The sequence below is a fragment of the Camelus dromedarius genome, chromosome 17 (genome assembly GCF_036321535.1).
Source record: "Camelus dromedarius isolate mCamDro1 chromosome 17, mCamDro1.pat, whole genome shotgun sequence".
NCBI classification, from domain to species: Eukaryota; Metazoa; Chordata; class Mammalia; order Artiodactyla; family Camelidae; genus Camelus; species Camelus dromedarius.
In genome coordinates this window covers 31,852,579-31,878,269 of record NC_087452.1, presented here as the reverse complement: position 1 = coordinate 31,878,269, position 25,691 = coordinate 31,852,579, and the positions used below count along the sequence as shown (strand labels likewise).

General features: G+C 45.6%; 2 protein-coding genes across 3 annotated transcripts; one reads left to right on the top strand and one right to left on the bottom strand.

The window, feature by feature from the left end:
• The first annotated feature begins 774 nt into the window (after positions 1-774).
• Positions 775-8,801, top strand: PPM1M (protein phosphatase, Mg2+/Mn2+ dependent 1M). Of its 2 annotated transcripts, none has more exons than XM_064496478.1 (10): positions 775-1,056; positions 1,698-1,821; positions 1,963-2,217; positions 2,661-2,773; positions 3,156-3,240; positions 3,337-3,455; positions 3,618-3,681; positions 3,902-4,009; positions 4,120-4,268; positions 6,526-8,801. In XM_064496478.1, exons 1-10 carry the CDS (start codon positions 821-823, stop codon positions 6,542-6,544), a joined length of 1,272 nt encoding a protein of 423 aa, XP_064352548.1. In that variant the 5' UTR covers positions 775-820; the 3' UTR covers positions 6,545-8,801. The 2 variants fall into 2 exon arrangements, with proteins under 2 accessions (XP_064352548.1, XP_031326342.2); XM_031470482.2 differs by lacking the exon at positions 6,526-8,801 and adding an exon at positions 4,608-5,500 and having other exon boundaries at positions 780-1,056.
• On the bottom strand, positions 7,401-25,601 carry WDR82 (WD repeat domain 82). The gene is made up of 9 exons (XM_010985356.3): positions 25,189-25,601; positions 21,028-21,125; positions 18,390-18,456; positions 14,173-14,272; positions 13,562-13,678; positions 12,624-12,779; positions 12,109-12,178; positions 11,311-11,453; positions 7,401-10,263 (listed from the first exon to the last, which is right to left on the bottom strand). The coding sequence occupies exons 1-9, from the start codon at positions 25,347-25,349 to the stop codon at positions 10,234-10,236; spliced, it is 942 nt and encodes a 313-aa protein (XP_010983658.3). The 5' UTR covers positions 25,350-25,601; the 3' UTR covers positions 7,401-10,233.
• Positions 25,602-25,691: the final 90 nt, after the last annotated feature.

Below are 25,691 nucleotides of genomic sequence, written 5' to 3'. Positions count from 1 at the left end.
CTTGCCTCCAGCCCAGATGAAAGTCATTCACTTCTCTTAGTTGCAGATCTGAACTCTGACCAGTTGGAGCCTTTTTGGGGACCATGGATTCCTCTTGCCCATCAGTCACTCACGCTCTAGTGAGGAGCCTGCTGTCTGTCCAGAGAGGACATTTGGATTCAAGGAGCAGCAGTTTATAAGGCTTGGCCCTGAGGATCAAGGATGAGGAAGGCCAGGGTAACCATCAAGCCCCTTCTGGGGGTGGAGGGTGCCAGGCCGAGTGGGTGAGGCACGGAGGTCACCTGAGGGAACACTGTGCTCTGAGACTCTTACTCAATGTGTCAGTTTTTCACCTCCAAGGACATCTTGTTCCCATCTTCCCCTTGCGTAAGGTCCGCGTCCAGCAGGAGGAGGCCTGAGGCTCTGCCACGGACACTGATCCAGCCTGGAGGCTCAGGCCTGTGCGGATCAACCCTTCCAGCCTCACTGGGTGGGGAGGAGGGGCTTTTCCCTCTCAAAGGCTCACGTGTGGGTGAGCGTCAGCCCGCTCAGCTTCCTGTGTGACCCGGGACATTGACTTCGCCTCTCTAGACCTCAATATTCTTGCCTGTAGAATGGGGGTGATAAACAGTGTTTGTTGGCTTGTTAGGAGACTTGATGAACCGCATGACACCCAGGCTGCGCACGACTCTGGGGGTGGCAGGAAACTGGGGTTTGGGGGCGTCGCCCTGCCGGCCCCTCCCCGCCCCAGCCCGCTGCTTCCTCCTCCCAGGCTGCCCGGCGGGTGCCGTCCGCCCAGCCTCCGCCCGGCGCCCTGCGGGCAGCCCCCGGCCGCCGCGCCATGTCTGCCGACTGGTTCCGGCGCCGCTTCCTGCCAGGCGGTCCGCTCCCCGCACCGGGGCCGCCCCGGCCCCGGCCCCGGCCCCGTTGCAGCCCTGTGCCGTACCGGCGGCCCCGCTTCCTGCGCGGCTCTAGTTCCAGCCCCAGCGCAGCCGACGCCTCGCGCCGCCCGGACGCCCGGCCGGTGCGCAGCCCCGCGCGGGGCCGCGCGCTGCCCTGGAACGCAGGCTACGCCGAGTGAGTGCCCAGCCCCGAGAGGCCCCCGCCGATACACCCCTCTCTGGGCGATTCTTGTCTCGCCGCCGCGACCCCCACCCTTGTGATCCCGCCTGGGGTCCGGTGCTGACCGAGAAAACAAGCCAAGCTGAGTAAGGGATCCTCCCTCCCCTCCCCAACCTAGTGGATCTTCTGGACCCTTGACAGTCTCCCTTAACCCGCTGCAGGTCGGGAAGATCCTGCACCCCTGGGGCTTCTAAAAGAGGTAGGGACACTGGGTAGAGTTCCAGCGTTCTGGGCTTTAAAGATCCCCCACCTTGCCCTGGGTTATGCCCTTTGATGCATGGGACAGGGATTCTGGCTGAGATGGGGCAGGGGATGGGCAAGGAAGCCCCACATCTCCCCAGATAGCCTTCCCCTCACCTCCTAGCCCAAGTCAGCTGGTAGGCTCCAGAAGGGTTGAGCCCTGAATTTTACCTTAGGCCTGAGGTCACTGAACGGTTAGATTTCCAGCATTTGTCCAGATGTGTTTCAGCGACAGCATGGGAGCTGGTGCTGGGGGGCGGGGGGAGGGACTCCTCTCTGTGTTCCAGCTCTCTTCTGTGTGCCCACGGGGGCATAGGTGCGTCCCTGAAGGGTCACTGATCACTTCCTGGCCTCAGGATCATCAATGCAGAGAAATCTGAGTTCAATGAGGATCAGGCGGCCTGTGGGAAGCTGTGCATCCGGAGATACGAGTTTGGGGTTGAAGAGGACCAAGAGTGGCTGACTTTGTGCCCAGAGGAAGTGAGTGCAACTGAGCCTGAGCCCCTCTTACAGTCTGGGGCCAGGACTGCAGGCTGAGGTTCTTGCCCCAGTGCCCCACATTGGGCCAGGTGACAACTGGGGAAGCCAGGCAGAGCCTGATGCCAAGCCCTTCCTGTACAGTTCCTGACAGGTCATTACTGGGCACTGTTTGATGGGCATGGCGGTCCAGCTGCAGCTATCCTGGCTGCCAATACCCTGCACTCCTGCTTGCGCCGACAGCTGGAGGCCGTGGTAGAGGGCATGGTGGCCACTCAGCCCCCCATGCACCTCAGTGGCCACTGCGTCTGCCCCAGTGACCCTCAGTTTGTGGAGGAAAAGGGCATTAGGGCTGAAGACTTGGTGATTGGAGCTCTGGAGAGTGCCTTCCAGGAATGTGTGAGTATGGCCTTTGGCTGGGGCAGGAGGGGAAGTTTTACGCCCAGGGACCTGAGGGGCTCTGGGTTGTGGGGCAGAGGATCTTTAGATTGGTAGGAAGGATTGGGTTGGTTTGTTCGTTACCAAATGGTCATCTCTGTCATCACAACTCCTCCCATTTATCCAGCACCTACCATGTGCTAGGTGCTATTTTACTTGCATCATCTCGTTGCACACGTTGTTGGACCTTGGTTTCCCTTTCTCGCTGTTTTGAATAGGAATTCTCTCCCTCCCAAGGCATGTGTCTAGATCTCCTGACCACAGGGATCCTAGAGTCATAGCTAGACTTTGGGCTGGGACTTCAGGCATGCTGCTGGTGGGAAGGTGGACTGTAGGATGGGGACTGGGGACAGTGGTATGGTGGCAGGACAAGCAGCAGCTAAAGCAGCCTCGGTTTGCCCCAGGATGAGGTGATCGGGCGGGAGCTGGAGGCCTCAGGCCAGGCAGGAGGCTGTACAGCCCTGGTGGCCATGTCCCTGCAGGGAAAGCTGTATGTGGCCAATGCTGGAGATAGCAGGTGAGTGAGCCCTGGAGGGTGGGCAGGGTGGGACGGGTGTGCAGGCAGGCAGCTGAGGCAGTGGGGAGAGTGAAACGGGGCTGGAAGTGGAGAGACAAAAATGGGCAAGATTGGCTGAGTTGTTTGTATACCTGGCATGTGTCAAGTGGGAGGGCAGACAGTGGATGCCAGGGAGGACAGGGACCTCAAATGCCAGGCCAAAGACTGAGCTTTTACCCTGCAGGCCCTAGGTTAGGCAGTCATGGGGGATTTAGAGCAAGGGATTGGCATGGACAGAGCTGACCCCTGGTGGTTGGAGGAGGGGCTGGCAGGAAGGAGGCCACGGGTGAGGATGGAGGCTGCTCCACCACAGACCTCTCCCTCTCCTTCAAAACCCCATTAGAGCCATCTTGGTGCGGAGGAATGAGGTACGGCCCCTGAGCTCTGAGTTCACACCAGAGACTGAACGTCAGCGGATCCAGCAACTGGTAGGTGCCCTTGGCAGAGGGAGGCTGTGGAGCCCCAATTCCTGCGTTCAGGGCCACCAAAGGGAGCCTGATCTGAGCAAGGCCTCCCTACCCTAGGCCTTTGTCTACCCCGAGCTTCTGGCTGGTGAGTTCACCCGACTGGAGTTCCCTCGGCGACTGAAGGGGGATGACTTGGGGCAGAAGGTTTTGTTCAGGGATCACCACATGAGTGGCTGGTGAGCAAGGTGGGGTTTGGGGATCCAATGGGAAGAGCCCTGGGGTCCAGGCTCAGCTGTGTGGCCTGGGGCAGTCCCCTTCCACCTGGGCAGAGTGGCTCTGTATTGGGGGGATAAGGTGGGAAATAGGGCCTGGGTTGATGTTGGGTCTGTTCTTGGTAGGAGCTACAAGTGCGTGGAGAAGTCAGATCTCAAATACCCACTGATCCATGGACAGGGTAGGCAGGTCAGTGAATGGCTACCTCCAAGAATCCCTCTCAAATTGCCCCATTGAGGTGGGAGTTCCTTTGTTCTCTGTTGGGGCCTGTGGCTGGGATCCTGGGGTCTGCTCCGAGTTCACAGAATGTTTCTCCCTCAGCCCAGGTGACCATGGTCTGCCTCTGTGTGCTTTACTTGTACTTTTGCTGGTGCTGTTTGCTGTCACCTTATACCTCCCTTGTCTCCAGGCTCGGCTGTTGGGAACACTGGCCGTCTCCCGGGGTCTGGGAGACCATCAGCTTAGAGTACTGGACACAAACATTCAGCTCAAGCCCTTCTTGCTCTCTGTCCCACAGGTGAGGTGAGGGGGCAACAACCTACACCAGCTTCTATCTGCCCAAGAAGGCAGTGAGGCTGGTGGGAGCCAGGAAGGGAGCGCTGAGGAAACCTCAGGCTTAACTTGCAGGTGACTGTGCTGGATGTGGACCAGCTGGAGCCGCAGGAGGATGACTTAGTTGTCATGGCAACTGATGGGCTCTGGGACGTCCTGTCCAACGAGCAGGTGGCACGGCTGGTGCGAAGCTTCCTCCCTGGCAACCAAGAGGACCCACACAGGTACGGTTACTGCTGGTGATCTGCCTGGGCCTGGGTTTGTGCCAGCAGTAATACTGCGTAGTATGGCCAAGAAGACAATACTGCAGATAAGCCCAGCTCAGAGCAGGTGGCCAAGACTAGGGCTGCCTCAGGCTTCCCAGAGGTGACTGTGGGTCTCAAAAATCTCTGGGTCCTGATTCTCATGGTCCAATCTGTGACTCTCCCAGACTCTGTCTGGCCCTATGGTTGGACTGCACTGCTTGGGTCCTTAGTGTCCAGCCCCGTGTAGAGTTCTCTCTGATGGCTGGCCTTGCCTCTTTTCTCTGGCCCCCAAGTACATCTGCAGGACGGTCCCCACAGGTTCTCGGAGCTGGCCCAAATGCTGATACACAGCACACAGGGGAAGGACGACAATCCTACACAGGAAGGGCAGGTGTCCTACGATGACATCTCTGTGTTCGTGATTCCCTTGCACAGCCAGCACCAAGGGCGCAGTAGCCACTGAGGATTCATACACCGCATCCCAGAACCACTTACAAACCAGGTGCAGTCTGGGCATCCCTCCACCATCATCAACAGCAGGTCTGCCTGCCCCACCCCAAGACACAGCCTAAGGGCTCTTACCCTCAACCCCAACCCATTTCAAGGAAAGCATTTCTACCAGGCAGTGCTGGAAGAACATGGAGCATCCAGCTCCCCAGATCCCCGCTTTGGCAGGCAGGCAGAGTTCTAATGTCAACAATAACGTCTGGCAGACACTTTACAACTTAGGAAACCCATGCGAGGTTTCTCTGACAAGATCCTTAACAGCCCAATATATTACTCTCTGATGGGGACAGTTGGCCAAAGATGCCAGGAAGGGCAAACAGCCTATGTTTGGATCCAGATTTCCAGTCCATGAATAGCAGGATATCTACTCAACAACCCCCAGAACACATGCAGGGTGCCTTCTGGGAAGTCTTATGCATACCTGCTGAACAGCCATCTTGAAGCAGCCCGTGGGGAGACCAGCTCAAGTCCTGCCCTGCTCCCCTCTGTACTGAAGGAGGGGCATAAACCCAGGGGCTAAAGTAGGGGGAGAACAAAAAGGGGCAGAGCTGGCTGAGTGGAGAATGCTCTCATTTCTCCTCCTGCCTCTAGCCTGGTCTCCTCATTGCTACTTTCTGGCCTCAACCTTGCCCCAGACTGATGCCTCAAAAATGCTGTTTTGTTGATATTCATTGCTTTCCTATTAAATGTTTCTGTGCAGAAGAGCCCTTGTGAATCATGAATTGCTGTACAACTTGGCATTACAGTACACCTGCTATTCCTTGTTCCTGTCTTAAAAAATCAATCTTAGCTTTAGCTCTGCCTTACAAGTTTGCCCATAGTCAGCACTGTGATTTCTCTGTTCCCAACTTGGGGGGAGCCCCAGTGAGAAAACTGTTACCCAGGGAACAGAAGGGTCTCCACCACCATCTTTGAGCTCTGGGCTTGAGATACCAGATGGGATGCCTTTGTTTTTTAATGCAAATTACAGTAATTTTAGTATAAAGTTTATAGTACGTTTATATTAAAGCTAGACTTACCAGAGACAAGTCAGGTGGGGCTCCAGGGCTTGCTGTTTGATGAGTAGCTTAGTTCTTCATCTTCCCCACAAGACTGTTTTTTAATCATCTAGCACTTGCCAAGGCTCAAATACTTGGGAAGTATTTGTTGAATTATTTGTTGAATTTCATAACCTCAACCTTACCTAACTCTTCCCTGATCCACTTCTACTTTAGTCTACAATTGAGATTAATCCTTACCAGACAACTCATAGCCCTAGACTGCAGCCAGAAAGGGACAAGGGCCAGTAGGCCCCAGAACTAATGGTTAAGCTTGTATATTTAATGCACTGGGGAAGCTCTCAGACCTCCCTTCCTGCCCATTAACTCATTTTAGACTCCATTTACTCGTTCTCTAGGGAAGAGATAGGAAAAACTACGAAATTACTCATTTTTCAGTCATATTCCATAGCCCAGCACTTCTGGGCCTACATCTATCCACAGCTGGGTCCTGACAAACTACGTAGCCTCTCCAGGACTCCTCTAGTTAGGCAGCTGGCAGACAGGAGTGTGCCCTACAAGCCTGCTGGAGTTTTACTTCCTCTTTCCTCAGCAGTCCCTACCCCCTGCCTCCCCAGCAAAGCGTGGGCAACATCCTGTACCTGCCAATCAATCACCCATGTCAACTACTGAGCCAACTCGCCTGCCCAGTCTGCTTTCCTTCTGACCCAGCCTGCTCTTGCTCCTCACAGGCTGAAGCACAAGGAGTGAGCAACAGTGGGTCTCTCAACTGCGAGCAAGCCAAACTGACAGGAGTAACTGCTGCAGGGGCAGCCACACCGACTTACATGTTCATGTCTCTCAGCAGAGCCAAATGCTACAGTTGCCCTCCCATCAGGCCATGAGGGGATCTCTTCCTCCTTGAGCAGTCCTGTGGAGAGTCTGCATGGCCTACCACTCACAAGCTGGGATGCTCCTTCTCCTGCCCTCCAGAGCCTTTGGCCAACCTCCAATGACCGTGGGCAAAGTGGCAGGCCCAAGGTGGTGTAGCTCTGAGGATGCTGAGCTACTACGGCATTACCAATTCACCAACCCAAGCAATGGGGTTACCAAGCAACTGGCCCAGGCCTTCTGCCAAAACTGGTGTAGGAGCCTCAAAGAGGCCCCACTATCCTTGTCCCCCAGAAGCCAGTACCTAGCAGGATGAAACCTCATTCCAGCTGGAGGTTGCCAATCTGATCTCAAGGGTTGAGGGGATGAAAGGCAGCCTGGGGTACCTGCCACATGCAGTCGTTGAAGATCTCAAGGTTGGCTCAGGCTGGCCCTTCCCAGTCAGTCATTCATTTCTGGCCCTCTGGCTGCTTGTTAGAGCCTGAGGTTGAGAAGACCCAGGCTGCCATGCACTGAGAGCTGGGTCAAGGGGTTTCTCCAGCCCACAAGTGTTAGTCACCAGGGGCAGTCCCAGGGAGCCCAACAGCCCGCCCACACAGCATTACAGTGAGTCCCAATGTGAGCCAGGAGGACTAACAGGAGACAAGCCCCCCTCCCCAACTCTAGGAACCAGGCAGACAATGCTATGAAAACTCAATGGAAGAGGTTGCAGCCATAAAATTCTGTTTAAGACAGATAACATGGAAAAAATGTTTATATGTTAAGTACAAAAGGGACATAAAATTGTATATACAGTAGAGTAACAACTATGTAAACACACCAAGAATCTATGCACAGAAATGTCTAGAGGAACATTTAACACCAAAAGATTAACAGTGGTAACATTTGGGTGGCAAACATTTGGGTGATTCTTTTTAAAATTCCCAGATTTTTCTTAATAAGCATTAATTATGATTGCAACGGGGAGTTTTTTCCTAAAAAAAATATCCCACTGGCTGGTGGTTGAGCAGTGCAGCATCACTGTCATATATAAATCAGTGGCTTTGGCCCTGACTCTTGAGAGCGTGCTATGCCCCCTACTCCCAGGAGAGCTTAAGCACCTCTGGCTCCCACTGAGTGTCCTTGCAGCCCAGTCCTCCTCAGCCTCTCTGACCCACACTCTTTTTTCCCTTAATTCTGCCTTATTCTCACATCATCTTCAGTCACGTCCGGCTGCATCTTTCCCTTTTCTTCCATCTCAGGAGCTAGCTCTGCAGCCACAGGTCCCCATAAATAGAAACTGTGCAGTACATATTTTCAAAGGACATAGTGCCTCAGCTCTGGCCACAAAGGAACTCAATACATTTTCCTGCTAATAGACAAGTCATGCTTGGTGGCTGCTCTGGTTGCAGATACGTGAATTAGACAGTCTTTCTTGTTAACCCACAGTTCCAGGTACTCTCTCTGAACAGTTATTCCTACCGTGAATTTTCTACCCTGGAAAGCTGGGGTGGACAGTAATAGCTCAAATCAGCTGGTTTCTAAAAGTCCCTCTACTGAGAATGCAGAGCTATACAGTGTGGCACTGCAGAAGCTGCAGACTCCAGTCTATGTTTGGGGAAGATGTATGCCCCTTGCCCTTAAGTTTGAGGAACAAGTCAAAAAGTAAATGCTAAAAAGGCCAAACAAAACGGTAATTGCTAGCAATTCACAGCCTATTCTTGCTGCTGAACAGAGGCTATAATGGCTTTTGCTTCCTCCCCAGTGGCTAAATACTCTTCGGCAAGTCATACATAACCTTGTTGAGCCTGTTTCTGGATCTGCAAGGAATGTGTTACCTGCTTAAATGTTTGAGAACTTAGTGAGATAACATGCCACTTGTCCTGCCCTAAGAAGCCATGCAGGGGAAGAAAAGGCTCTGAGCTAGCCACAGCTCACCTCAGTCCCGATCAGGAACCCTCCCTCCCCCAAGAGAAGGCAAGGAAAAGAAGCAAGGAAGCAGACATACCAGGTAAACAGGAGTGACCTGTAATTGGCAAAGAAGCCTCAGACAAGCTGAAAATGCTCTGGTTCCAGCATCCTGTCCCCAAATGCTGGGAATCAGACACAAAAGGCATGCAAAAGTGACTGTCACACACAGACAGGCGCAGACAGAGCATCACCGGGCAAAAAGGGGGCTAATACTGCAGAGAATGCCCCAAAGTGTGGCTTGAGGAACACAGGGGAGTCATTCCAAGACCCTCGCTTAGCTGCCATGGGGACAGCAAACACTTGAAAGCTTTGCTTTTGTTCAGTCTCCCAAAGGGAAAAAGGTAATAGGGAAGACTCACTAACACTTGTAGCAAACACTATTAGCAAGGATGCAGTTTTTCTCCCAGGGCGCAGGACTCCATCTCCTTCAGCTGAACTGATACTTTTTAAATATATATATATAGATAGATAGATATGCATACATACATATACGTATATATGTATGCACACATGATATATTTAAATGAAGGTGTACACACACTGTGCTAAAATACAAACAGAAATCCCAAGTCATATATAAAAAGGCTAAATAGAACATATAACACAGGCCTGGAGTCAGCTCTTAGTTGGGAGCTGGGAAAGGGGTGGTATCATTTGGAGACTATGTACACAATTTGTGGTGGGCAGGGAAGGCATCAGTGTAAACAACTCAGACTCACTCCACAATACTGGCCCACAGGAAAGCGTGATGTAGCTCATGTACAAAAATAGATGCCCACCTTGCTTTTGTATATAACCAAGCTTGGCAGGCACCCAGAAGGACCGCAGGTTTGTTTTGATGATGGGGGACCACACCAGGCTGCTTCTAAACCTCCCGGCCCTAGGAACTCACTTGCTACCCCTCCTTTCCCTCCCTTTCAGGCTCTTGGCCTTCTTTCCGCCCAACACCCAGAGCCTGAGGCATACCCAAATCACCCACCCCCAAATCACCCACCCTCACATGACTAACTTGCAGGGCTTCCTGGCAAGCAAGGTCCTTTTGTACCTGTCCCTTTCTGACCCTAAGATACATGGAGACTTATTTCTGTAAATATTTGGCACCTAAGTAACATGATGGCTGTGGAATAATGCCACAACGACACAGGGAGACCCAGTAACAAGACATGCAGGGTGAGGACAAGGGGCACTGAGCTGCCCTAGCATCTAGCAACCAGAACTGCGGCTTCCCATGCATCTACGGGGGTGGGAGAAGGGATGTGCGAATTGACAACTTTACCGACTCCTCATCAGCAAATACATTCAAAATTGGAGGCATCTTGTGGGCCCCACCATACCCTAATCATGAGTCTGGTCACTCCTCTGGAGGAGCTCAGTGCAGTGACAGCTGGAAAATCCAAGTCCCAATTGAATCTGCCACACCAAGAGTCCTTTTGAAGAAGCTCAGCAAAGCAATTTGTTTTCTTTTGAGCAGATGTACAGTACATCCTTAGGAAGGCCATGTGGAAGGATGCTCTCCAGCCCAGTCAAATGATTCAATCCCACTATTATCGTAGTCCTCTCTTAAGTTTTTTCCTGCTGTCCACCCTCACTGTACAGAAAACAGCTGAGCAGCATGAGGGTCAGTCATCAATGGTGGGCAACCAGAAGGCCTGGATGGAAGGAGAACGTAAGTCAACTTTAAAAAGCCAAGCCTCTCTCTTCACTGCTGAGGGTTTTTCTTAGCCCTTCCCACACTGTCAAGGTTCCCAAACCCAAAGGTGGAGGAGTTATGGCTGGTGGCCCTCCCTCCTGACCAAATGACTCTGTCTATGGAGTCTATGCAGTCTGTGGAGAAACAATCTCTCATTTACATGAAAGCAAGCTGGTTCTGTTTCCCTCCAATACAGTCTACCTTCCACCACAGTAGTCCAGTGGTAAGGAAAAAAAGAAGTGCTGTCCTGGAGGTGGATGTCTGGGTAACCTGGCCTCACTGCTAATCTACCAAGTGACCTCAGACAGGCCCTCTCATTTCTGAGCTGTGAAAAATGAGAGGAACTGGATTGGATTATTTTGCTGCATTTTTTTTCAGATACCGTTTTCTTAGTTAAAAAAAGAGAGAGACAGAGAGAGATGGAGGCAATGTGTTCTGGGTAGGCTAGTAATGAAATGCCTCATACCTAAATACTCAGGTAGGCTCTTAGGAGATGCCAAAAGGAAACTGGAGGCTAAGACTCACTGACACTTTGTTCTGCTAATGTTGTCTAGGAAGACACAGGGGCCTGGAGGAAATTCTAAGTGGTGAGTTGTAATCCACTATAAGAATTTCTGATGAACTCGGCATAAACTGAGAAGAATGGAAAACTGAAAGGTTGCAGCCACAAAAGGTTGGTTCAAAGTATTTCAAGAAGCCAAAAAGCTGTGAGGCACATCCCCAGGTAATCTGTGCATAAAACCAGGAACTAGAGCAAAAACTGGCCTAAGATCTCCCGGGAGCTCAGAGGTGATCCCAGATCATGGAAAGAAAAGCAAAAGTGAAAAGACCAGCGTGACCAGAGATCAGATAGAGGTGAAACAGGGAAGTCACCAGCTGAGAAACATGAACTTGGGTGCTTGTAATTGTACCTATTTAGAACACAGCTTGCTGTGCTCACTGAACCACTCACCACCTCAACTGGAAAGGGGCCCCAGCTGGAGGACATCTCCCACTGTTCACATACCATGTTGGAACATGCGCTGGCAAAGGTCATAAACTTGGGGTTGAACTGCAAACAGGTAATGGGGCCTGTGTGTTTGCCATCCAACACAGCTACTTTTATCCCGCTCTCTCCATTCCAGACATGGATCTTGCCATCTTCTGAACCTGAAAAGAATGATCAAGGTGGGGTGGGTATAGCTCAGGGGTAAGGTGCATGCCTAGCATGCACGAGGTCCTAGGTTCAATCCCCAGTACCTCCATTAAAATAAATACATTAAAAAAAAAAAAAAGGATGATCAAGGAATATAACAACAGCTCAAGGCATAATACAAAGACAAGTGGGAAAGAGACGTGGATTAATATTTGGAGAGAGGCCAAGCTTCAGGACCCAGCCCTCAGCAGGTTGAGAGGTAGGAAAGGCAGTGAAGAAAAGACACCTCGGGAATTGATTCTGACCCTAGCTACTTGTTCCTGGGCAAGTCACTTCCCCTCTAACTTGTTTTCTCATTTAAAAGGGGGACTGAATATCATCACACTACCAACATCTACACTAAGATGACTGAATCCAAGTTACATCAGGAAGTTAGTAAGATAGTGCTTGTAGAGTTTAATTCTATGTTGGTCCAGGGAAGAACAACACTAATGCCACTTCCCAGTAAAGACAGTTTAAAGACACTACACCCTTGACGTAATGGCTACACAAAAATCTGAGATTATCTATCAAAAGGAGAATAAATAATATATTAATTAGTTAAAACTAACAAAAATTATATAATACACAGTACCAGAGTAACCCCCAAAGGTGATAAAGGAAGCTTACCAATCATAATGAACTGGGAGTCTGGAGTAAATGAGGCCTCCAGTGTGACAGCTTTGCTGTTGGCATAACCCTAAAAAGAAAAAAAAAAAAGCAGAACAGTAATTCTCATTATATTGCCATTAACAAAAAGTAACTGCCTACAAATACTGACCCAGCATACACATCACCTCCCTTTCTGTGAAACCCTCTCTTCATGCATAGTGCCAACAAGGTTCCAAACTCAGCTACCATCCTTTACAATTCACCCCTTATCCCCAACTCCATAGTTAAGGAGGCAAGAAAATGTTTATGGTCAGGAATTATTTAATATCTAAACACTAAACTTGGGTCACTGAGTGAGAAGTTATGTCTCAGAATCCACAAGAAATAAAATCATATGCAAGAAGAAAACATAAGTTCATGCCTTGATCAGTGAGCCAAGGACAACTGCCAGTCTCCATCAATTAGCTAACACAATTCTCAGCCCAGAAGGTATGAGCATGGGAAAAAACCATGCTCCAAAGCTGTCAGCTCACCCCAAATGTATGCATCACCACTCCCTTGAATGCATCGATGAGACGAATGAAGCTGCCATTGGTGGAGATGAGGATGAGTTTACCATCATTGCTGAACTTAAGTCCTGTCCACTCACAAGTCCGATCGTATTGCATCTTAAAAGTTGCAAATGGACCCTGCAAAAGATAAAACAGCAGCCCAAGGCCCAAGGTACATCAATAATTCCTTCTGCTAGAGCCAAATCTCATTCTCTCCCTTTAGGTTCCTTTTTGACCATGGAAAGCAGAGGATGAAGTACTGCTCTAACACCCTCTATATCTACCACACACTCCTCTATGCTAGAAAAGGCTTTCTGTTGTTGTTGTTGTTTATATAGTTATGGTTTTATTTGTTGTTTTGCTCTATACTGGAAACACAAATAAAGTTTTCTAACATGACTTTCGGTCAAGGGTTGTATAATTTCTTTGTGTTTGTGGTGATATGTACATTGTCTTTTTAGGATCTGTCTCCTCACCATGGAGAAAAGAGAGCTTTTGGTTCTTTTCAGCAAGTGATAATGTTAAGGGTTAGTATGCTGAGGAGGAGCCACTAGGCATACAGAAGGTTATAAATGAGATCCAAATACATAGGCACTTCGTGCTGCTTTCTCAAGTTCACAAAAGGAATCTACCATTGAACTCCATCCTCTCAGGGTGCTCAATGAAGGCTAACTAATCTGATGCATATGGAGGCACCAGTCCCACTGACTGGCACTTATAAACAGCCAATGCCAAACCCATAAGGTTCCCAATGAGATACACCAAACCCTGAAGAAACTTCTGGCTTGAAATTTCTAGCATCTAGAAAGTGGCTGAAATGGCCATAAGTGCCTGAATACTCTAGAAAAGGCTCTTAAATGTCCATCTCACCCTTCAAAACTTCCATAATATCAAGACAGTTCAAAGATTCAAAGATTCACCTTATCAAAAGAGCGAAGATCATAAAGTTTGACCATTTCAGAGTTGACACCTGCAGCAAAAATTAATCCTTCAGGATCAAAAGAACAAACCGGCTTGCCCTGTAGATGCATGAGACCCTAAGAAAAAAGAAATCAAAGTTAATGAACCCTGGATCCTACCACTATATAATTTACTTTTCTCAATGAAACCTAAGAAAAGGACACAGAAAGATACCATCCTACCTACAAAATGGAAAAAGCGAACATAAAACTAACTAAAATGAAGTTTTCTAAAAGCAGGTCTCCATACAACTGATTTCAGATCAACCCTAACTATATAATTTTACAGACACTGAATTCAAATAAAAATAAATCCTTGGAGTCTAAAACCTATAGCTCAAAGGCTCCAGGAAAATTATTTTTAAAGCAGTAAGCCACAGATCATAACGAATATGCACTGGATTAAGATTTAGCTTAACTACCAGCTATCTACCAGGAAAGCAGATTTTCTTCAAAATTTAAAAAGAATCTAGGATCCCAGAATGCAGAACTTTCCCTTTCAAGGAAAGGGAAAGTTGATGATAGTGCCTACCATAGAAAACACTTAAAGTGTAACTGTGAGGTAGCATTACCTGGCAGTTAGGAGATCGGAGATCCCAGAGTCGAATGGTTTTATCAAGAGACCCAGAAATGAAAGTGTCATCCACAGGTGACATGGACAAAGCCACCACCCTGCAATGCACCAAGATAAATAGGAGATGAAGTAAAATATTTGCAAAAATTGGATGTGAACTCTAACCCACTTTACCTGCCTACTTATATATACCTGTTCTCCTAAAAATGCCATTTTAAGAAACACACGTAACACAAGCAATCTGGAACAACCAAAGGCAATTAGTATAATGAAAAAAGCAACTTAAAACTACAGCATACAAATGTATGATTCTAACGCAAATCAGATCACAATGAGATACCACTTCATACCCACTAGCAAAGCTATAATCAAAAAGAAAGATTAAGTGTTGGTGAGGATGTGGAGAAATTAGAACCGTCCACTGATGGTAGAAATGTAAAATGGTAAAAGTTTTACATTTCCTCGAAAAGTCAGTGTTACTATATGACCCAAACATTCCACTCCTAGGTATATACCCAAGAAAAATGAAAATATATGTCCATACAGAAATATACATGTATGTTCACTAAAGTATTATTCATAATCGCCAAAAAGGAGAAACAACCCAAATGTCCATCACCTAATGAATGGATAGACAAAATGTGTTATCTCCATATCAGAATATTATTTGACAATAAAAAGAAATGAAGTATTGATTCACATTACAACATGTATGAAGTGAAAGAAGTCAGATACAAAAGACCACAAATGGTCTGATTCCATTTATGCAAAATATCCAGAACAGGCAAAGCTACAGAGACAGCAAGTAGATTAGTGGTTGCCAGGGACTGGGAAGAGGGGAAGTGGGGAGTGTTAATGGGTACAGGGTTTGATGAAAATGTTCTGGAATTAGACAGTGGTTCTCCCTTCTCTCTTTACTTTGGGTTGGGGAAGGTAATTAGGTTTACTTACTTAGTATTATTACTTTTTTAGAGGAGGTACTGGGGATTAAATCCAGGCCCTTGTGTATGTTAAGCATGCACTCTACCACTTGAGCTATACCTTCCCCCAGCAACTGTATTTCTGATATGGATCCCTTTTATGGTTATACCATTAAGAGTCACTCACTGAAAAACATTTCTTCCCAAGGGCTAATCTGGAGCTTTCTTGTACCATCTGCTCATGTTCTTGCTCTGCTATGTCCTGCAATGAAGATACCCGCCATCTCCACAGCATTTTGGTCCCAGCTGAATCCAACTGAATCCAGAAACTGAAGGAAAACTGTGAACGGCGGCATGTGACTCCACTTTACCTGCTTCTTAGAGTAAGCCATGGCCCTGACCAAGGGGGACCTGTATAGTGCCTATGGCTCTACACAATCACCTATAACGGAAGCCCTTGTGAAAATGAACACTCAGATGGTTCTTCCTTCTGGGAATTGTGGAATAGTAGTTCCACCTTCTGCTTGGTTGCAAAACACTTCACAGATACAGGAGCTAGTGTCACAGGTGACAACTATAGAGGAAATGTTGGTGATGTACTGTTTAATTTTGATGAAGAAAAGTTTGAAGTCAAAAAGGTGATCAAATGGCACAAGTCATTTGTGAATGGATTTTTTTTTTTTAATGTAGAAACAGAGAAAGTTCAAGTTTTAGATGACACTGAAAGGGGTTCAAGAGGTTTTGGCTCTACTAGAGAGAATTAAAATTTATGCCATGAATAGAAAATGAGAAAATGTACTTTTCTCCTTAAAAATAAAATTTTTGACCAAAAAAAAAATTCTTCCATTAAAAGTAAACTAACATTTTCACTAGCTCCTCAACTTAAAAATTTAAAAGATAATATAAGACAAAATTTCCTGGGAATGCTGAGGTGGTAATAAAACAGTGTGAGCAGAATGTACACGAGCATGTTAATTTTTACGCCACAGCATTCAGGTCAAAAGCTCAGAGGAAGTCTATCTTGCACAAGGCTCTATGATGAGAGGTACAGAAAATACAAGGAAGAGCAAGACTTCGACTCCAAGGAAGCTTAACTGTTTAGTCCAGACAACTCCAGAGAGGGTCAGAGAAGGCTTTCCAAAAGCAGCAGCACCTGTGGTAAATAGGGTTTCAATGTAAAATGCCTTTCCAGAGGTGCCAGATAGGAAGGCATGAGGTTGATGTTCAGGAAGCAGCCCAGAGTTCACCTCAACTGGAGTGGTGGGAGATAACACTGGGAAAATGGCTCAGAGACAGAGGGAGGAGAATCTGACTCCAAGGGGAAGGAGCAGGCAGGTGCATAGAACCATTAAGACTTCTTGAGGAAGGCTATGAAGTGGTCAGAACTGTAAAACAGGGTGTGGAAGCAGGATGGGGAGGGATGGTGAAACTAGGATTTGACAACAATCTACCTGACAGGACATGAGCTAGGACAGAAACAAAGGAGGAGAGTGACACATGAGGTTAAACCCTAGGTAGAATCAATAGGATTTAACAACTCACTGGATGGGAAGGCAGGGGAAAAGACAAGAACAGACAACAAAGGCTTTGAGTCGAGAGAATTGGAAGGGGCAGAGATGAAGAAATACGAGGCAGACAGAGAAGCTGGCCCAAGTAACAAAACAGTGATAGGTGGAGTGTGGGATATGTCAGGTGGGGGCATGGAAGAGACATCTGCACAGATGTATATAAAACCTGCAGATGAAAGCTGAGTCTGGAAATCATGGGCTGAAAATACTGATTTGGGAAGCCATCTGAGCAGAGGTGAATGAAATCAGTGATGGAGATACTTGAAAAAATACCAAGAGGAAACAAAAGCTACGGTAGAACCTGGTTTATTTTATTTTAGAGTCACAAAAGAAAAAAGACAGGCCAAGAATAGCAAGAGCAGAACCAAGATGGAAAGTCAGCTGTCAAAGGGGAAAAAAAGTTTTACTGAGAAGCTGAGCACCAAAAGAAAAGCCATAGGCGGTGGATTTTACCTGGAGGCAGCAGGGAAAGGGGAGTAAAGGGCTTACACCATAGATGACTGAGTTAAACCGTGAATGAGTATGAGGAGCTGAAGATGGGAATATGCAGATTATTCTTGTTTGATGGTAAAAAGAAGTGCGTGGATATGCTCAAGAAATAAATTTAAGATAAGAAAGACTGAGTAAGTCTGTAGGCAGCAAAGTCCAGTAAGAAGATGGAAGCAAGTAAAAAGAGGGAGGTTGGTTTTCTCAAGGAAGGGATTCTAAGGAAGAGAGGAATTTAGGTAGAAGAGACAGTTGAAAAGAATTCATTTTGGATGGCCTTCATTTTCTCAAAAAAGGAGGGACAAAGTCATCTACTAAGATCAGGAAGTCAAGAGATTGGGCAACTAGGACGATTGGAAAGATTTCAAACAACTGCAGTCAACTCTTAATTACATACAGTATACCTGTGAACATCACTTTAACTATAAACAAGCAAAAACATTTGTCCCAAGCCATTTTCCCTCTGGAACTGCACAGAAACCAACAGCTGCCACATCTTATCTTCAGCAACATAGAAATGCCCTGCCTAATCAGAAGTGCAGCTGAAAACGGTGCTTTCGGCCCACCTCCTGTCAAGGATCTGAATCACTCCAAGCCGTACTGGGTTACCGTACATTTGCAAAGGAAAGCACCAGTGATTAAAATATCATCCAAGAGAAAATGAGTTTAACATTCAACTCACACTTGAAAAATTGGAGAAAAAATACCAGGGGAATTTTAAGAGACAAAGAAGCAACCTGCCTTACAAAATAGAATGAGGAAACAAGCTTCTTGACTTTCAAAAGTTACACAGGACAAATTTTATTTACTAATTTTTTTCATGCTCATTAAGATCTTCATGTGGAACATGCTTACGTAGACAGGGGCCTGCTGAAATGGGGGCCACCTATACCAGAAGGCCTCATACATTAAGCCCATTAAAGGATGTCTGATATCCGGGATTCCTAAATGCAAAATGTAATTTTTACTACATAGATTTCCACTGATTATCTTTAATCCTCATTTTTCCTAGTAATATTTTAACTGAGATTTTGGTTTATCGATGAAGTCCTAACCTGGACTCCACAACCTCAATTAATCAAGAGTTGAATGTTTAAGGAGGGTTAACGAGAGAAGATTAAGAGGTATGTCAAACAGCGGCGAGAAACTAACTTCAGTTCACTAATAAAACCTCTCCACTCATTCTCTGGATAACCTCAGGTATAAAAGAACTATCTGCTTCTATAACACTTCAGTCTTACCTTTTGCTATGTCCAGGAAAGTATCTGATGTATTTGTTGTCATGCAAGGACAGGTAACGAATAGTATCTGTAAGAAGACAAAGTATAATGATATCCTACTATTTTTAAAGGAATTTAATTTGCATTTTCATCTCGAAAAGACAAGGTCAAAGAATTCATAGTTTTCCACAACCCAAGTAAGGTATGAATAAATAACGGTGAATAACTCCTCTCCACAGCACTAGAGATTTCATGTAATTCAAAAGCAGAGTTCTTAAGACAGCATATAGAGCAATGTTTAAAATCTTGTTGCTACCAATCTTTGGCTTCTGCAGTTACAATGATACCTGTCTTACAAATATGCCCTGCCCTACCACTCGCCCTGCAAAAAAAAACTCACAATAGTTTTAGTGCCCACAGAATGGCAAGCCTTAAAGAAAAACATACAGCTGCTGAGGAAACAGGCTCAAAGAATGAAGCAGCCATGCTAAGCTGAGCATCAAACTTGACTCTGGCATAATATTTTTGTCCAGGGTTTTCCGATAGCATGTCACCACTCACCTCATCTGAATGTAAACTGGATATACAATTTACATTAAAACTAAACAAAATGGAAAGAGAAGTAATGTTCTACTACTTTTCTAATTAACCAACTATCCACTGGTCCCTTATGTAGAGAAGTTAAAATAATAATAATAAAGTGGCCAAAAGAAGAAGTAAGGAAATTGGGGTTAAAAAGATTTTAAGACATTTAAAAAGCAAAATCATGAACTATACCAAGTCATAGCAGTAAGATTTTGACAACATCAAGGAAAAAAAATAATCACAGAGATTTGTGCTTGGGGCAAATAAGACAAACACTCTTAAAACCAAATGATTCCTTCTGAAAAAGTAAAACAAAAAAATGATGGTGGTGGAAAGGGAATGAAGTGCCACAGAGAACAGAACTGGAAAGTATTATGCCCCTGAGAAGACTAGGAACAAGGAACAGTTGTTGAGAAAGAGGTAATAGGAAATGGTGCCAAAATACAGAAGAAAAAAAAAAGGTAGAGAAAACATTCTGGAGGCAAATAGAACACAAGAACAAAGAGGCCAAAAGCACCAGGTCATTCCAGTGGTTAACAAAGGTACTAGTAACAGGGCATTTAACCTGAGAGAGGGAAAACGGCACTCTGGTTTTTCAACAATTGAACATGGTTTTCCTTGAAAACATCTTCAAAGTTCTCAAATGACAATGACAAAGCCTTCCTGGTTGTTCTATTGCTGGGAACTACTCACCTGCCCTATGCAGAAAAAGACTTCCCATTACCTGGTTTCCCAGAGATGAGCAGGGTGTCGCCATCCTCTCCGCCCTACTTGGTAGCTGGTGCGCTGTTCCTGGCAAGGCAGTGGCCTGTACAGTTATCTCCTGTACCGGGTGGTATCATAGACCCTCAAACTGTACAAACTACTACCTCAGCCTGGAATCAGGCAAAAGGATACGGAGCGTTGGAGGAACTCTTCAGGATGCACTCAGGACAGGAAAGGCAACATCCTCACAGCAGAGGCCTGGCAGCAAAGCTGCAAGTGCCACACATTTGCCTCATCTTGCACCATATTTGGAGAATCCCCATTTAATCACCCAGAAAAACACTCCAACAGAAGAAATATACCAGTCATTCAGATGATCACAGAGATATGTTTCAAGATCCTAATGTTTTATATTCTTGTCCAAAAGCATCAATTGCACTGTGTACTTAGAAAACCACTTCTGAAATAGAGGCATGAAAAGTAGAATGATATACTTACTAAAAATCAAGTATAGGCAGAAAAGTCTCATAAGGAAAGAAAAAAAAAGACTTCTTTCTACCCATCTGCTCTGAGATAGGCATAGCCAAAATAGTAGTCAAAGTAATCTTTGCTGAATGGTATTAGAAAAATCTTACTGCAAAAAGTGAAAAAAAAAAACCAAAAAACCAATAAATCAATAAAAAAAGAAAAAAGAAAGAGTCCCAACATGAAAGTGTTATAGCTCAATTACCACTGGCAACTGAGGATGACTTATCCCAGGGGAATGCAGGTAAAAAGAGATCCTTCAATAGAGAAAGAAATTCACAAGTTTAATTTCTAAAAATACTCTTTACTCTTCAAAGACATTACCTTTATTTAAAAGGAAAAAGGGATAAAATTCAGATCAAAAAAAGTCTCTAAAATCCAAGTAACTGAGGTCAGTATACTGTCCTTTGTGACACAGACCATAAATGGCTGGGCACACACCAAAAACTTTTCTAAGGTCCCCTAAACTGAAGCATTTGTGAAACTTTTCTCAAATCTATATATTTTGAATGGGAAGGTAGGATTGTTTACCCACTTGCTGTGTGTCAAGTGTCCTTTCACTTCTTCTAAAGTTCTTTCAAGTTTCCAAAAGTACAAACTGTAAATACAACTGGTTGCTCCCTATTTCCACTCTCCACTCTAAACTGGAGACCTTTCATACTCAGTTTCAAGTCCTTCAAAAGTACTAATCCCTTGCTTCCAGTATCTCTTAAGTCATAACAATGTTAGTATAGTTAACAACATACAAAAATTTAAAGTAACTATATAACCAAAGCAGAATTAATCAAAGATTCTGTGAACTATTGAACCATAACCAAACTTCCTAAAAAGAAGGCTTGCTTACCGTCTATTTTGTTAGAGCTGTAAACGACTGTGTTTGCTGCATGAGTATATCTGATGAGGTCCACGCCATATTTCTTACTGTACAGGGTTCTCTTTGGTCTAACAAGGAAATGGACAGAGAAAGAAAACCATCAAAATTCTCCATCACCAAAATCTAGGATCTTCACATAAAGAGGAGCACTTGAATGATGTGGGAAGGGTGAAGATCTGCAGTAAGTTCTAATACTGGAAACAAACAGAATTTCTTCCAAAAGGGAGGAAACAAACAGAATCAATTAAGTGCAATAGCCTTTCACCTCCGTACACCGAATGCCAAAGTTAGGAAGTGGAAGTCAATCTGAGGGCTCAATTCAGTCTTTATTACAATGTTCAAAAGTAAGCTTTGAGAAAAGGTACACCTATTCAGCAGGAAAGACACCCAAAACAACACAAATCATAATTTACAAGAAAAAGGAAAATAGGAATATGTCAGATCAATGAAGCCAGAACTTTTCTTAAGCCATTCACTTAGAAAGAAGCTCTTTCTTCAAGAAATGATTTAAAAAAAAAAAAAAAGAAATAATTTATCAAAACTGAAACCAGATGCAGAACTGTTTGCCTTTCCTCATATAAACTATTATTTCCATCCCCTCTGTCCTATAGGTCCAAAGTACTTACTGAGCCTTTTAGAAGGCAAATCTAACCCTCCCTAGCAAAATCAATCATTGGTTCTTTTCTTTTTACTTCAATGTAAAATCACATATTTCTAAGCTAGAGATCAGCAATCCATTTGTTGAAGCTCTTTAAATGTTTCTTCTATAGGACTTCTGAAGAAAACTGATCTCAGCAAAATATTTAATCAAAACCTTCATAATAACTACATTTAGGTGTAGGAGGATTTCATAAATCCTATACCAATGATTACCAAGAATTAATGAAAAAGAAGTTCACCTTCGCAATGTAAAATCCTCTTGGAACCTAAACAATCAGGTGACTCACGCAGCTTCAAAAAGTCAATCATTTGCACTTTCAATTTTCGTTAATGTCAGTGACGTCAAAGGTTTCCCTACACTAAACTTGTTTACAAACAAGACTTCTCACTCCAAATGCACTTACTTTTTTTCCATATTCTCACCTTTACTGAAAGATCGGGTAAATAAACAGATCAGCTCAAAGACCACCTTGTCGAGTTCACTATCCTGGGCTCTGCCATGTGGCAACCAGTGAGGAGTGAGTGAGCGTGCGAGTGAGCATGTACACATGTGCTTGCTCTCAAAAAAATAAAAAATAAAAAAAATTAAGAGTTGACTTTGCTCCTCTAGTAGAAAGAAGAGAAGCTTACTCATCCTAGTATTTCAGTCTGTCTACAGTAGTGAAGAACAGAGCCTGGAGAATCAATTTTAAAGGGTATAATCTAAGGAAAAATTCCAGTTCCACTTATATATGGCCTATTTGTCTCAAATTTATCAATAATATGAACCTGAAGTTTTGTTCTTAATAACAAAAATCTTTTACCACATATTATCTCCTAGTTTGAAAGCAAGATCCTAATGCATCCATTTCAGAGGATCTTAAAAAGCCCAAGCTTTTTTTTTTTTTTTTTTTTTTTTACAAATATTGTGGTAAGGTTCTCTGCACAAACTATGATTCTGGTGATCAGGTACAAAGAAACAATATTAAAGTCTTCTATTTGAATAATCTGCATCACCTACCACAGTGATACCCTTCATATGTATTCTTTCAAATTGAAAAATCACACAATGGATAAACTCCATTATAAAGTTTAAATGAACAGTAAACATAGAAAATACTAAGCATGAAGAATCTTGTTTTAGCCATTTCAAACTCCCAAATTCTAACATTAGTACCAACTAACAAAGATACTATGCCTTTCAAGGAAACATTATTTTTCTTCCAAAGTTAGTGACCTACACAAGTGGCAATTTTTTCCTTCACGTTACCACTTAGGATCAAGGACTCCTAAAGGCCAGAGAAGTGATCTGACCAATGTCACGTACCTGGTCACAAGGCCAAACTAGAACCCAGGTTTCCTAACTATCAGGCCACTCTCTTACCAAAGATCACAATGAAACAAGGTCACCATTAATCGATAAAAGAAAATAATGCTAAATTCCCTAATTTGGATAACTATGCTCTGGTTATGTAAGAAAATGCCCTTGTGCTTAGGAAATCCATGTTGAAGTGTTTAGGTTGATAAAGGGGCTGGATACCTCCAGTTTACTCTCTAATGGTTCAGGGGGAAAGAAAAAAAGCATACATATAAACACTTAGGTAGAGAATGATAAAGCAAAAGGGGCAAAATGTTACCAATTATTGGATCAAATGGGATTTCTTTGAAACAGTGCTGTAACTTTCCTTTAAGTTTGTAATTATGTAAAAGTGTTACACGAATGAACTCCACTATGTCATAACATTAACATTTTACTTTTAACAAAGACTTCAAGTCAGTCATTCCTATCAACAAGTGTAAATTATGCCACATTTGGAGACAAACTGTGAAGAAATGCTATTACAACCTTCACTTCCTCTTAACAAGGATATACATCGCCATTCTCAGGTTCCAGGGAGAGGTTCTAATCTGTGCACAGCACTAAACATTTCAAGAAAGTCAGCTTCAAATTACTTCTACTTCCAGGACCCTATAACCTCTATCCCCACCTCAACTTTATACGTTACTCTCTCCTCCAAGCTAATGGAAGTGGCCATACCTGGAAATGAATAATACTGACTCCACTCACTCAACATTGGTCCAGCTAACAATTCTCGTGCCCCATGACCACCACTATAGACCACTCTTTCCACATACTGCAGGCAGAGCAAAAGCCAGTTACATAATACCTTCTTGCAGCCCCAGTGGGAAAAAACTGGGGAGAACATTATAGCTCAGACCAATACAGCATTACTTTAGATAACCAAATTCACAGAGACAAGTTCCAAAAGAAAGTTTATAAATGACACCAGTTTAAACAAAACAGGCAAAAGAACAGATGGAGAAAATAGAGAAAAACTCAAGGATTCAAAAAATAAGATGGAGAACAAAGTAACAAGATGAAGTCTGACAAAATCAGTAGCCTGCTTTAAGCCAAACATCCACAACCCTGCTTGGGCAAAGTGGCTGAGGGAAAACAAAACTTAGCATAAATCAGTTTCTGCTCCACAGGAGCTCACAATTTAGCAAGGACTCGGAGAAAGCAAGTCCATAGGAATGAGGCGAAGCTGACAGGTCCCAGGGAAAAAGGCAAAATGCTGTGCTTTTAAGATTTTGCAGAGATACAAGTGTGAGTCTCCAGAGTACTTTTGGGGCAAGCTAGAAATGTCATGATCAGACTCGGAATTCTGATAAATCCAAATGGACCATAAAATGTAACTTTTAAAAAAAAGTATAACGGAAACATGAAATTGTTAGACGAAGTTTTCTTTGTTCTACGGGGAAGTTCACATTCATATCGGAATGGGACGGCAAAGTTCGTTTGTGTCTGGCAAAAAGGAAAAGTTTCGGATGTTGTTAAAAAGTTAACTATAAACGTGGGCATCTGGGCTGGGGGAGTAAGAGAATGATTTGGAACAGAAAAGAAAAGACAGAGGGGCCCAAAGAGGCACAGCAAATAAATCCTGACAGCTACCAACTGCAACCCACGCGGCCTTCCGGCGCGGGAAGCTGAGGGGCAGGGGATGGGCGGTGTGCCAGGGCTGAATCGAGGTCACCGAGGAGAGGGCAGAGAGAGCGAGCGAGCGGCCGCTGCTGAATGAAGCAGCAGAGCAGCCTCTACGGTTCTGTGCGGGGGTCCAGAGCCGACCGCCACCTTTGACGGGAGTCCGAGGAGCGGAAAAGCTACCAGCTGGGGCCGCGGTGGGCGGACCCGACGTTTAAAGGTCAAGGTCAAGTTGGGGTTTGGCCAGCGATGCAAAAATGCTTTCTGAGGAGGCCGAAGGCAAACCAAAATAATAATAATAATTATTATCATCATCATCATTATTATCATTATCATTATTTTAAAAAGAAAAAGTCTCCCGGACGTCTTCGGAATAGACGGGGTCCTGGCAGGAGAGTGCAAAACAGGCTGGGGGCCGGGCCGGGGCGGAGGGCGGGCCCCGGGACTAGAGCTGGGCCACGACAGGGAGGGCGGGAGGGACCCGGGCCCAAGGCCACCGCCGCACTCACTTCCCCTCCTGGCAGTCATAGAGCACGATGGAGTCGTCGTCGCTGCTCGAGATGACCGTCTCGCCGTTGGGGCTGAAGTCGAAGCAGTTAATCTTGTCCGAGTTCTCGCGGAACACCTTGGCGACGCGGAAGCTCCGCAGCACGCTGTCGGTCAGCTTCATGGCGGCGGCTGCTGGAGGCGGCGGCGGCGCAGGGCCGGGGCGGGGCCCGGCGGGCGGGCGGGCTGCCGAGAAGCCGACCGGGGCGGGGCGGGCGCCGCGCCGGCGGCCAGCGGGAGAGTGGTCGACAGTCGGGCCGCCTCCCCCTCTCCCTCCTCCTGCTCGTGCAACACTCTTCTTTCCGAACTGTGGGGCCTCGCCGACCGTTCCTTCTCACGGTCTCCTCAGGGCCAACCGCCGCGGAACCGGCTCATTGTGTCCGCCATCTTGAGGCGACAGGCAGAAGCCGAGGGCGAGGAGCCTCACCGCGGCGCACGCCGGGAAAGGGGCGGGGCGGTGACGTTA